Source organism: Galleria mellonella, unplaced genomic scaffold (genome assembly GCF_026898425.1).
Source record: "Galleria mellonella isolate WM207_F2 unplaced genomic scaffold, CSIRO_AGI_GalMel_v1 utg165, whole genome shotgun sequence".
In the NCBI taxonomy this organism is placed as follows: Eukaryota; Metazoa; Arthropoda; class Insecta; order Lepidoptera; family Pyralidae; genus Galleria; species Galleria mellonella.
In genome coordinates this window covers 1,724,250-1,739,096 of record NW_026442009.1, presented here as the reverse complement: position 1 = coordinate 1,739,096, position 14,847 = coordinate 1,724,250, and the positions used below count along the sequence as shown (strand labels likewise).

General features: G+C 29.3%; 1 protein-coding gene across 4 annotated transcripts in view; it reads left to right on the top strand.

The window, feature by feature from the left end:
- LOC113518951 (tachykinin-like peptides receptor 86C) overlaps positions 1–6,918 on the top strand; it is an 81,655-nt gene extending 74,737 nt beyond the window's left edge. For 3 of the 4 annotated variants that reach the window (XM_052892759.1, XM_031914547.2, XM_031914552.2), the window contains one exon: positions 6,570–6,918. In XM_052892759.1, coding sequence (XP_052748719.1) covers positions 6,570–6,679 — 110 coding nt within the window. In that variant the 3' untranslated portion in view covers positions 6,680–6,918. Of the gene's footprint in view, positions 1–1,565; positions 1,659–6,569 lie in introns of all 4 variants that reach the window. The other variant, XM_052892760.1, reaches the window with a different exon arrangement.
- The last annotated feature ends 7,929 nt before the right edge of the window (positions 6,919–14,847 follow it).

Sequence of the window (14,847 nt, the reverse complement as noted above, 5' to 3'; positions counted from 1 at the left end):
CTTTTTTCTATACTTAGATACTGTTATTATAATACAATTTAAGAAAGATATTTTTATTAAGTATTCATTATATTTAAAAGGGTATCATACCTATTTATAAAAGTGGTTTAAAATTTATATATTTCTGTCTATCTTTCCAATTAATTTGTAATTCATTTTTCTAGCACTTGCTGTCATCCAATTAAAATAAAATATCTTATATAGTAAGTATATGTGACAAATAAAACTGCAATAAAGAGTTGATTTGATTATTAGAGAAGTAGAAGATAACCATAGGAATTTTGTAATTAAATAATGTGTCTAATTTCAACGAGTTAATTTTTTTATGTTTATTATTTGGCCACCAAATAGAATTTAAGTAAAGCCTAATTATGATACCTATATGAATCTTGGGTGTTATTATAAACAAATAAATATATGAACTTTTTTATAATACATTTTCAAATAAAATTATAATATCAAAAGATAGCAATGGTATCAAAACTGTGCATTACATGGCATGCTATAATTTTTGTGCAAATATCAATTTCCCCGTAAACGGGTAATAGAAAAAGCTATTTACGTAATAATTCCTTTTAGCCAGAATCCGTACAACGTACGCACAATATTTCATCTTAAGTTTTTCGTTAACATTCCATCTGTGCCTAGCAAACGAATTCTTTTTATAAATGTTTAGTCGACAGCTTTTTCCGTACTAATTTCTCATTAGTCCTATATTCATTTTTACTTATATAGTATTTTTTGTTCAAAGAATTGTGAAGAGTTACATTTTTCACAAATATAGTGAGACATAATAGCAATCTGAGACCATATACATCATTGTGTATTTTGTAAAACTAATAGTGCTGTTCTTTTCTATCTATAGACGAAGTTGTTACTTTAATCAGATGGCTTATATAACTTATTTGTCCTTGCTTGCCTCAAGCATCCGGTATTGTATAATAAATTTTTTATGGGTGTAAATACAATAGTACCTCCTGTCTGCATTATCGGTATACGATAGTGGGATGCCAATAAGAGATAATAGGTGAGAATGTGAAAGCAGGTTAATTTAACATATGCTTTCACATCCTGGTGTAATTAAGATGGCGTAATGAATTCATGAACTTATTTACTATTATTTCTAGAGGGAACCCTGTGGAGGTCAACCTGATACTGCTTAGCAATGAGACTACTAAACACGAGTACTAACAATCCCTTTCCCCTTTATTATAGGTTACTCGTAAGAAAGTTATTCTCTATAAAAAAAAATATATATACAGTAGATTTTTTCTGCAATTGAAAGGCAGGTTTGTCTCGACCGGTACTTTTGAATTGGTCTTGTTAAAATCAAAATTTTATTATGGATATACCAAAGTAATGATAGTTTTAAATTATGAATATCTATCTTCTATCTTATTAACTCTTAATGTAGAAAAGAGGACTATTCATTTTTTATGGACCTTAAATCCTTTGTATGCTAGAATAAATTTTATCTTTGCTCCTTTTGTATTCTTTATTTATTTTCTTTTGACTGTAAATATTTTTTTTTTTATAAAAACACATTCAATTGAATTTTGTTACAGTAAGCCAGAGGCATTACCGCGACCCTTCTTCCTTCAGCCGAGCATGACATTCGCGGAGGCGAAGTAACTTGTCCCGCTCCCTCACACCTAATGGTATGCCTTTTTCTTATTCTAACAACCCTAGTTGTCTATACATTGCCACTGAATATGTCTCTAAAAACATTATAATACAGAGTATCATAATTAGCTATAATAAAATATGTAATAAAAATATATCTTTTATTAATAAATGATGATTAGACTAAACGTTATGTGTTTAAAAATATATACAAATAAAAATGAATTCCCTTATGTAAGCATATCACATTAGAATGGTTGCTCCTATTTAACTGATTATTTTTTTAATTTGTTTTGAATACAAGTTTTATATGAAAGAAAACGTTGAAAAAATCGTAAAGTACCCGTATGAAGCCGAGCGGGCAACTAGTATGTTAAATAAATTTGAATTTAATAGATTTATTTACTAAATATTTTTTTATGTGTAGTTGATAATTCTTTGTATAATTATTTTTATTATACTTAATATATATAATTTTTGACTATTAAATCTACTAAATAGTATTCACAGTATTACAAAATTGCAAGTAATTACTTACAAAAAGGTAATTAGTGGTAGTTAATGAGAAAGCTCAAAATGACTTGATAAACGTCCCTGGAAAATTTACGGCCACATTTTACTAACAAATTAAGGGAGAATATTGTAATATATATTGCACACTTAAAAAATTTTGTAGAATGATGAAAAAAATTTTGAACAAAGCTTCTGCTTTCCCCCTTTTTTCTGCCTTCTTATCACATCTATGGCTTACTGCTTTGATTCTTTGTAGTTGTGTTGTAAGGGAGAGTGGGGTATTAAGTGGGGTATTATTACGATGGTGACTGAATGGCGAATTGCACGTCCTTTGATACACGTACTGTTACAACCCTAGCATGTAGACAAATTATTGCTGTATAGCAATATCATTTATTTCTATTTAAATCAGCAGTAATATGCCTGTTTAAACGAATACAAACCCTAAATCAGGCTGTCGTAGTTTAGCTAGCCAAATTGCTGCCCAGCTACGGACCTGGTTTCTATGGTATGGTCGCCGGTCTGACCAGTAAAATTAACTAGCTGGATTTATCATCCGGGCTCAATAAAACTCTGAACCTAGGGTCTCGCGTCGCGAGTCAAGTGAACTTTCAAATAAACAGTGTAAAGTAAATAAGTTAATAATAGAACATTGTGTAAAAATATTAAATAAAAAACTTTGGTGTGTGGCAAAAAACTATACTCCACACTAACAGTACGTATTTGGCTACCAGTGGGAAATGCAGCTAACATACCCAATTCATAAGTACTTCGAGTTGAGGAACAAGGGACATTTGTTGATTTTTCGTTCGTCGATGTATGGTTCTTAAAATTAAGAATTATCAATCTTTAGTTAAACATAAAGCATATCAGCCTTTAACTGTTTGCTGCGGAACATAAGCCTCTCCTTTGGGGAGTTTTGCCAATAGTTGCCACGCTTGACAGGCGGATTGGCAATCGCAGTCAGGCTTTAGAGATATTTTAAGAAGGACGCTGCTGCCCATCCCTCGCTATTCCTTAATCGGCTCTTACGACACCCACGGGAAAGTAAGGGGTGGCCTATTCTATGCCGAGACCACACAGCCATTTATATTTACTAACTACTAATTATATACCCAAATCTGTCTTATTTGAATTATGTTTTTTAATTGGTAGTAGTCGAGTAATGGATTTCATAACTCGGAAAAAGATAGTCTATGTGTAATTTATTTAGATACAGGCAAATGTAGAAAGATGGGATACTGTTGAAAAATTGCGGAAACTGGGCGCATAAAGAAAGTTCTGATTTAGTTGATAATCCAATTCCTTATATTTGTGTTTTTTGTCTTTATCCATGTCCTTAAAATTTCTATTTCCTTGTATTATTAAACAATTTAATCTTTCAAATATAAAACTAAGATAAAATATATTTAAACCTACGATTATTGAAAATAACCAACTAAAATGGCCGCTTTTTTAAATAATACATATATATATAAAATTGTAAACAATACGAATATATGTATATTTATATTAAATCGGAAAAAAATAGTTGCCAATGCAAATTTAAGAGTCCTGATCTGAAAAATTTTAATATGTTTTTTGCGACACTGAAAAAAATGGCGGGTATATAAAAATATGTGTTAAATTGATTTAGCCAAATGTCACTTTAACTGATGAAATATTGACATGTTTTTAACATTCGATGCTCTATCTATATAACTAAGAATATATTATTGAGGAACATTAGAGAAAAACTTTTTTTCGTTTGTGTTATTTTTTTTGAAACCTAATTATTGTTAAACCTTGCTGATTCGAATAGCAAGGATTTAATTAATCTCGTTTTTTGGGATATGTTAATCTTAAATAACATAAATATAGAAATAAGGGTTTAAACAAAAGCTGAAAACAAAAAACAAAAAAGACAAAGAAATATCCAGTTAATGAGTATTATGGGAATGGTCACGATGGCGTAGAATTTCATTACATTCCATGTGTCAGTACTAATGTCAACTGATTCTTTTACATTTAAATAGTTGTCTTTAAAAAAAATCGGTTGACCTACTGGCCTACCAGTAAATCTTAATGTGAATTTATTTTAATATAATAAATAATTAAAACATACACTACAAAGAAATCAACAATGATTGTAACAAAAATTGTACGAGATCAATGGTGAAGTGTCTAACGCAGACCGATTAAAAGAATTTAGTAATTATTACAGTGGATTCTGATAAAAATATCACATAACGTGCATAATAAACATATCATCCAATTAGGAGTTTTCCTTTTAAAATCCGCTTAAAAATTTTGTCCGCGTGGCAATCCATCCATTGTATAAAAAGGTTTTATTATTGTTACAGTACTGTTGACTTTGTATGGTATTTCCGGTGGATTAAAAACAGCATATATGTATAACTGAGTACGTACCTTAAAAAAATCCTTAATATATTATATGGACATTTATTAAGTACGTAAGTTACTATTAGACCTAAATACTTGAAAACCATCCATAAAATTGAACATCGCCAAATACTAACAAAATAAAATAAAAGTCCTTTTATCCCTCAATAAGGAAAGTACAGAAGCAAACGCTGAATTTGATCTGAAAGTTTCATGCCATCGTAAAGTATTGAGGCGACGCGGTCCTAAAAAGAAACAAGAAATACCTACATAAGTATTAGGTGCTCTGTGAGAAGATGTCACGGAACAAAAATAGAAAAGCTTGGAAATTCATTATGAAACCATGTAAAATACTAAGTTTAGTATTACTTGATGTTTCATGCAGTAACAATTTGAGAATATCTTTTAATAATTCTGAATGCAATACGACTAATTCTGTCCACAAATTCGCTTATGTGGGTTCAAAGAGAATTATTTAACTAAACCGGAAACAAAAGCATTGTCTGTATTAATCTACTTGTCTGTTTTTGTTCCGAATTACTTCAAAATTCACATTTAGTTTTTGCGAGTAAAATAGAAATTTATAATAATTGCATTAAAAAAGTCCTAATGGATTTTTTATGTTTATTTATTTATTATTTTTGAGGGCAGCTTACAAATATAATAATTTAATTATCAAATATATGTATATGACAACAATAAGCTAATAAGAAGCTCATATGTTTGGTGTACAACCAGTATAAATATTTATTATGACTTTGTTTCAAATATTTATGAAGATCAGGGTTTACAAGTACTGCTTAAACAATATTCTATATTTATACAGGCCTACTTTATTATAAGCATATTATGATATACGGTTGTGTAATGCTGTATCTCCTATTCGACGTCACGTCCTAAATTGAAAAAGATATAACTATTATGTTGTGTATACTACAGGCGCAAATATTCATGGAATTTCGATAGAAACATTTTTTACGCTATGTCAGACTAGTTTATTATCTACTTAAGGGATTTGATTCAATATTAAGTCAGTATGTGTTGTGCATTAACAAATTCAGATCCAAATTTCCAAACATTTTCTTTGTTTCCATGTACTGTTGATGATTATAATTCACTGTCAGTATGCTGAATGGTTGATGGTGTTACTTTCTGAACTTCGTTTTAAAACATTTAAACATAACCAACAGTATATAAATTAGGGTTAGACAGCAGCGTCTTTCTTAAAACATCATCAACTGTACGCGTAACCGCGATTGCCAATCCTCCTGCCAAACGTGACAACTACTGGCAAAATCTCCCAATAGGGGAGGCTTATGAGTTATATAATGACACGATAATGTAATTTAAATACATTTTCATACAACTCAAAATGGCATATGAACTAACTGACAAACTCAGCTCACCTAGTAAGAATTAATAACTGTTGCTTTTAGAAATAAACAGGAGTTAGAATCGATATTCTAGAAAAATTAGATATTGTTTTAAATTTACATCACGTTTGTTTACATCTTTACACATTTTATGACGGAGATATTATTATTACTGTTATTTATCTAACAGGAGACAAAGTCGAAATATCGAGAGCTCTTGTAAGTTTTCGAATTTGTTACAAGTAACTTCCATGACCCGTCGACTTGCGGCCAGGGATTTATTACAGACTTCTGAAAACCTGATAGATTCAACTAGGTAAAAGCTGGCAGAGAAATGAAATGCTTTCATTCGTATTATTAAGATTTTTACGGTAAACTGCTTGCATTCATAAGAATATTTAAGGAAAAGAAATTTAAAATGTTAACAGCAAAACAATTTTCAAATCCAAATACCAATCAAAAAATTTCCAGTGTCTGTCCAATATCTCTTTATTGATAGATTTTGATTTTAACCTATTAATTTATACTTTTTGTAAGATTATAACATTATCATAAATTAAGCGCCCATAGACCCTCAGGACGTTTATAACAGTGTATCTTTAGCATATAATTAAGGTTATTCATAAAATTAGCATAATTGACTTTACAAGTGTATCGTATTCTTTGTTTCTTTGACAGATCATTCGAATGCCACCGAGCTACTTACGAATGGAAATACTCTAAGAATGAATCCCAAGGGTGAGAGAGACGACGAAACACTTTTCCACGTGTGTGACGACAAATTATAACTTGTGAGTTAAGTGTTTGAAAACTTTTCATCATTAAACTGTGTTACAATACAAAATTATAAGTTACGTATAAATAAATGTTGATGAAAGCGATTGTGCCTGTGTGTTAATATTGAATATTATGTAAAAATATAATAACTTAAGCCGTCTGAGGATTTGATACAAATATTAAGTAAGATAATGCAAAAATAAGTGCTAAATCGTAATTTTAATAGATTTAAAAGCTGTATAACTTAATTTTACGATAAATATATAATTAAGTAATTTATGTGTTTATTATTTATTATTTACCTAATACTAACATACCGCGTTACCTTGTGATGGTAGCGGGTTCGATTCCTGCACAACACAAACATTTGAATTCATGAATAAATTTGTATCAATACTAGTGTTTTCTACCGTGAAGCAGTTATGTTTGCATAGCTATGTTTCGGTTTGAACGATGGGATATGGCGTGAATTTACAGGCTACAGAGGAATAACATCTGAGTCCTCAGGAATGGCAACACATGAGGAGTATCATGGGCGAAACAGTATACTCTGTTATGTCCATGGTACTGCTCCTGTCTCTAGGCGACAGTTACTACTTTCCATCAGGTGGGTCGTTAGCTTGTTTGCCATTCTAAGTTGTACAAAAAAAATATCTATATGTATGTTTGTACAAAAAATATTTAAATATTTCTATCAGTTATCTAGTATCCATAGTACAATAAATTCTGCTTAGTTCCAAACTAGATAGGCGCTATGAAATACGGTCAGTGGTATTTATTATGTTTACAACTGTAACCTTACATGGGACGTATGCTTTTTCCACCAAATCAATATAAAAAAGTTACTACCATTAACATGGTAGTTAAAAAACAAAGCAATGACGTTATTTATTTAAGTTCTGATTTTCGTTAACAATACGATGGAAGTGTAATAGAGTATTAAATTTTGATAACAGCAAACTTGCATATAAATAGGTTATTTAGAAGTTAGAGATGAAAAGGATGAAAAGTTTGTGAATATATTTAGTTAGGTGTTACATATAATTTTAACAGCGTTGTGATCAAACAGAAATTACTTTTGGTTTCGTCTAAATCTGTATATCCACATGAATGAACAAGTCTATAAAGGTGGAATGATAAAAAAGAATCCATAACAGGGGTTGGAGAACAGAATCAGGTAAGTTTATATTAAAAAAATATATATATAAGACCAAAAAAATTACAATCATTGTAAAAAACAATAGTTTTGTGCTACTCAGAATAGTAAACAAGCTGACGTCTTACTTGATAGAAAACAGTAAATGCAGTCAATAGATATGAACTATCACAGGATACACTGAGACGCCCCTGGCTGCTATTTATAAGGCTTAATATCTTAATTGCACAAGGACAATTAAAATGTTATACCTCCGTACCCTGTAATTTCTCTGCTATTATCTTACGCCTTAGTCCGAAACACAGCCATCAAACCACAGCTGCTTCACCGCAGAACCACGAGTAGGACAGAGGTAACTTTTGTATAAAATCTCCCTCTGGTTTGATTATCTTTTCTATGGATTAGTCCCTCTCCCACTAATTATTAACTCAAAATTCCATCACCACTAATAAATAAACATCATTTTAATATCTGTCTGTCGAATCTAGTAGAATTAAAAAAACGTACATAAGTGACAATGTAACTATCCCATTTAAATTTACATTTCATGATTTTTTATAAAAGAATCGTTCAAATTTAACTGTTCACAGAATAAGTTTTTTTTTTTTTTGTTTCTCAACAAATATTTTTTAACAGGAATCAATTCGTTTCGTGTTTCAACTTTTATAGATTTGTATTTACATTGCATAATCACATTCGTGCTAGCTTATAGTACCTACATTGCACGCGCACTGTGTATACACAAACATTAAGGTAGTACATATAATTTTCATAAAATCGAACTATTCATAATTAAAATAAAAGCAGCTACATGCATTACATCTTTATCTTTCGATATGATTTCTATAGAAATAATAAAGAATAGAGCAGAGCTATAAAATTAGTAGACCTATTAATATATTGTTTTTAATAATTTTAATAGTCTTCAAAGTGGTTTTTAATCGGGTCTTAACTCAGCGTACACATTAATTTTATTAATGGCATTAATCAACTGTCTCTTGTTGTACAAAATAAAGTATTTGAATTAAATAGCGATAGGTATTTGAACTCATAAATAGTAATACCCTTTTCGTAACCTTCTGCTTTTTAACTGTATTCATAGAAAAAAATATTTGGTTAACCTTAACAGTATATACCAAAAAGAGAAAAAATACAATTTTAATCAATAAAATATAATATTATGAAAACGTAAAAAAAAATATATTTTTATTCATCATATCAGCTGTGAACTGCTTAGTGCTGTTCACACACCCTCCCATAAAGAAGATTTTGTTAACAGTTGCTTGCTTGACATTTGTGGTTATTTATAAAATTAATATAATTATTGTAAAATATTATAAATTAGATATACAAGTGACTTAGGATCATTCTTTATGGCAGTATGTGGACAAATAATGGCTGAGATGATGATGATGATGATGTTGGAGTTTTAATACTGGCTGTTAACACTGAGGTTTTTTAGAACAATGTATTATTTTTAAGTTTGTTCTGTTAGATTTTTATAAGACATGTCTCGTATTTTTTCTCTAAACTTATTATTTTATATCTCAAATATGTTTTATTACTGCATCCTGCTATTTACAAGAGATGATTATATAATACATTAGTTATTTTTAATATCTATTAAGAGTCTATATTAATAAAATGTTGTAAACTACAATAGCGGACTCGTATGTCTCTGGCCATTTCATAGAATAATGATATTCTAAATAAAGAAAAAAATATTCTTCATATATCACCTGTTACATTTTTATTAATAATTCAAAATTTATAATAAATTTAAATAAACTGTTTTTATACGGTGCAATACTTTCACTCAATAGACCCCCTTAATTAAGAGTAAGTACAATAAACCGTTTATAATAACAGAAACAGAAAACGAAAATGTTTAAAATATGCTAACTTATTCTAGTTATAAGAAGATGCTAGTAAATAAGTAGCCTCGACTTAATTATGTAAATGTATGTAGGTATTTTCACAATTCATGAAGCGTTTATCTTGTCGGATGGAATAAGATTCTCCAGCAACATTCTGAAGTTCTGCTACGATCTTTCGCTTTTACTGTGCTATCAAAAACAAGGTACATTCCTATATCTATTGTTTTACTGGCAATTTATAGTATGAATTTGAAAGCAAAAAGGTTCTTGAACTAAGAATTGAACACTAGCCTTATTTTTATTTAGGTGATAATTATATCTAATTTTATGTAACTGTAATATACTAGTGTTACGTTTAAACTTCTATAGAATGAATTGTTCATACAAAACTTTTATAAAAACTTAATTTAAATTACAGTAAAATCTGTACAAAATCCGTTAAATGCTTTAGAAGTAAGAGAAACTAAGTAACATGTATAGCGACTATATTTAAAACATTTTAAGGAAAAAATAATACTAAAGCCTATTTTATTTCCATAATTATAATGATATTTCTATAAATACAATGATAGCTTTTACCAATGACTTCATCTGGGTGATTGGGTTATGTCTACTGACCGGGTTAAAAAATAGCCTATGCTTGGAAAAGGTTCTTTCCCATATAGTACATGTTTAACAAATTTCGTAGCAATTATTTAAGCCATTAAGGTGCTAAGAAGTAACAAATAAACTGACTTTCACATTTATAATATAGAATAAAAATTTACAAAAAATCTTAATATTTTTTATTACTTGCGTGGTTCGAATTCTAAGTATAAAATACATATGTTCTCTTTTGTTAAAGCATCCTCCATTTTCTTCCACGATTTTTCTATTCTGCCCATGATTAACCTTTCTTTTTCTATGTATTTTTTTATGTTATTACTACTTCTTTATGTTATTTGTCTACTAATATTTATTTTACTTCTTATTCGATTGGATAATTTTGAAAATGTAAATTTGACAGGGTCATTATTTTAGCTTTAGTTAAGCCACAAACTTAGTATAACTTAAACCTTTATTTATACTTAAGCGCAATAAAAATTAAATGCTCGTATTAATAAAAGTGAAATTTTACTAAAATTTAAGTGAAATTTTAAGTTAAAAGTGATTTAATTATAATGACAAATCGATACGACTATTGTACATCAAAGATTTCAAGAGCTTCGCAATCAATTAAATTATTAAGCCTATGAAATCAAAGTCACTCAGTAGACAATTAAAATTTGTGCTTAATTTAATTTTGTAATATTTTGTTCCATAAATAACATTGTCTCTTAAAGGATTATTTTTAAAAGAGGAAAAAAATTTATTACACTAAATCCAAGAAGAGAATAAAGTAATATTGATACAAAATTTTAAATTTTTCTACTTAAATCGGTGCCGGTGTGTACAGTACAGTTCAATACGCTTTTAATGTGGTTTACGATCGTTTCAATTGTCCCCCATAATTGCTCTAGACGTTCTTCTAAGCTAGCTCGAGGAAAATTCCCTGACCTTGCGTGACCTTGTTGTTATTAAACTAAGAATACGCATCCTTGAATGTTGTTTCTCGGTTTTATTTTGCACGCAATTAGGCCTCAATGGTGTAATATTTCCTTCAATAATTCTATGAATATTAAAATACAGACTCGAACTTAGTGAATCAAAAAATAATGGTAACAACTTCAACGAAATTTCCAATTTGATCACTAGGAAATTTTATGCTTCATTTATTCCTTTTTCGAGTAAAACGTGATGATATATGGCGTTACACTTAAAAAGGCGTGAAAGGGTTTTTCGGGGTCTTCGATTGTATCCCACGTCAACCGTTCATACATGATTGAGTTATAAATATTCAAACATGATCAAACATTTCACATATTCACAATTTATTATATTAGAAAGATAATAAACGGGTACTTATAAAAACAAAACTATAATAAATGATTTGCTAGAAATATAAACCACTAGTTGTAACAGTCTCGTCCGTTGTATTGTTGTACTTGCAAAATATTACTTTTTCTTTACTTTACCATGATATATTGTATGTATTTCTTTACCCTACATATTTACACCATCTTTTTTAAAATAAGTAGTGAAAATTGTTCTTCTACAATTTCTACTATTATAGTAAAAAAAAGTTCACCAAGTACCACTAAATACAAAATCATAAGAAAACTAATGTAGCCCCAGTTATCAATGTTAAATCACTGCTAGAAAAGTCCAAGAGAAGCTCTTACTCTCAGGGTAGGATGGTTGATTGTATATTAATAGCCAATTAGACGGTCGGATTTTTAAAGTAGCTTGAAATTCTTGAACTCCATTTAACAAGAATAATCTAATAACTACTAGGTTGATCATAATCTGAAAACTGGTTTAAATCTAATCCTATCATCTATTCAGTCTGTTATCTACTAATATTATAAAATTTTACCTGTGACTTTGTTTCTGTGATCAGAATAAAAACTTATATTCTTTTTCATCTATAATACTAGGAATGTACCAAGGTTGCAACATTTGGTATACTTATGTTTGGATGGTTTTTAAACAATCACAATGAAACTAGTGAAAAAAGAATAAAAGATTTTAATAAAATGTAGACACAATAGGCCATCGCATATCAGCCATTATCTGTTGATTGCCGAACATAGATCTCCCCCTATTGGGGATTTTGCAAGTAGTTTTCACGCTTGGCAGGTGGGTTAGCAACCGCTGTTCTAAGAGGGACGCTGCTGTTCATCCCTTGGCACCAAGTTCCCTCAGTCGTCATAATAATAGTCGTATAGAGCATGACCGTCAGTCAGGTAGACATTACCCTACATTAATGTGAAAGTCACATTATATACAGTCATTAAAACCGCGGAGTATAAACTAATAAACAATAATTAGAACGAGGCATTGTATTACAAAATAGAACAATGATCTAATATTACCAATGTTAAAAGTTGTTTATAATAGAATCTAATCTTTAAGATGATATGATGATGGCATAACTTTATGAGATGGAAATTAAATTAAGATGGAAATGTAAGCAAATATTATATAATAAAATACATATTTTCAGGCGTTAAAGGGATTTTTTGCTAATATTAAATTCTTTTGTATATTCACTATAGAGAACTTACAAAATGTGCATAACAATCTATCGAGAACAAATTGAACTGATCTGCAGAGTGTACCTAATGTGATTATTGGTGAAATAATTACAATGCTCCAGTTAAAATAGATTAAATTGTGGATAACGAAACTCTCTTAGCTGTTTCCAAGAGGATCGTGACTGGAGTATCTCAGAACTTATTTGAATTTCTGTGCTATTTAGATTTATTTCGAATAAAACATATAATATTTTGCGTTATAAACATTTCATTACAGACATGGAATAAAACGAAAAAAAAATTCTTGTAAATATTACAGATATATATATATATATATATATATATATATATATATATATATATATATATATATATATATATATATATATATATATATATATATATATATATATATATATATATATATGTATGTATATATTGCTCATTATATATTATATATATACATATATATACATATATATATATATACATATATATATATATATATATATATATATATATATATATATATTATATACATACATATATATATATTGCTCAATGCTCATATTTATATAAAATTCAATAGATTTTTTAATAAATCTGTTATATCGATAGCAAGTCAAATTATCATGTACATATCATATGTACATTATCATATATACATTTATCCAATTAATGATTATACCAAGAATTATGTTTGAGGTGTGTAAATCTCTCAAAATTATTACAGTATTAAAGTACCAACCAAACAAGAAAGTCAACTGCCACAGTCAGTATACTTATGAGGGCTCGGACTTTCTTTATAATAATGTAGCTTTAAAGACAAAATAAAATATTGTTACCATAGATAAAGAGACTGTAATCCTAACTTTTGTTTTACTCCATATTTGTTATATAGGTACCCGAGTACTTTCTGTCATAAAATACTTGGGTATTTTATGACAGAAAAACGAACAAAGAACCGTTTAACTTAGAATCAGATTGCGAAGGCGTGACTGTAAAACTGTCTTGTTTACTGAATTTAAAATGAACCTTCATTTTAAAAAAATATATATAATTATATATATTACATGTCATTACTTTAGTCGCATGTAACACGAGTATGGACATAGGTAAACTCAATTATATATAATGCAGCAATTCAATTACTAAATACCTACTATTTAGTTTATTACTAATGTATTAGGTGCCAAAACCATAATATTTTTTTTTTTATTTTTTTAAAATCTAATGTACATTTACACACAACTTTAAATCCTTTTTATCTCTTTTTATATTTCGCAATACTTTTTTTTTTAAAAATCTAATATTCATGTGATCCTTAGACTAAGACTAAATTTAAATGCTGTATTTTATGTTTTATAAACATTATTCATCATTATCATCATTTCAGCCATTATCCGTCCACTGCTAGACCTCCCCCATAGACTGTCCTAAAGAACGGTCCTGTGCCACCTTCGTCTACTGACTCCCTGCAATGCTTTTGAGGTTATCACTCCATCTAGTACGCAGTGAAGGATGACCCTCCCTTCACTGCGTTTGCCCATACGGGGTCACCACTCAACAGCCTTTCTTCCCATAGGATGTCGGTTCTTCAAACTATGTGACCAGGCCATTGCTATTTTGGAACCACTTTAAGAAACTCCGAGCATAGCCCTCTCCATAGCCCGCTGAGTTATTTGAAGCTTTTGCATACGAGCAATCGTGTAGGACCATGTTTCGGTTCCATAAGTCATCACTAACTTCGTCTTCAAACTTTGAGGTGATTTGGATGAAAAGATATGGCGTAGTTTTCCGAACGCTGCCCAGCTGAGTTGGATTCATCGGTTGACCTCTCGGTCGAAATTGGACTTACCTATTCGGACATGTTGTCCTAGGTATACATACTCGTCGGCAACTTCGAGCATCTTATTAAAAAAGTACTGAAACAGTTACCATTGTTGATTTTGCTTGACAAAATATTGCATATATAAGTAATGTGGCACATTAAAATAATAATACTTTTTTTATTCAATTATTATTTATAA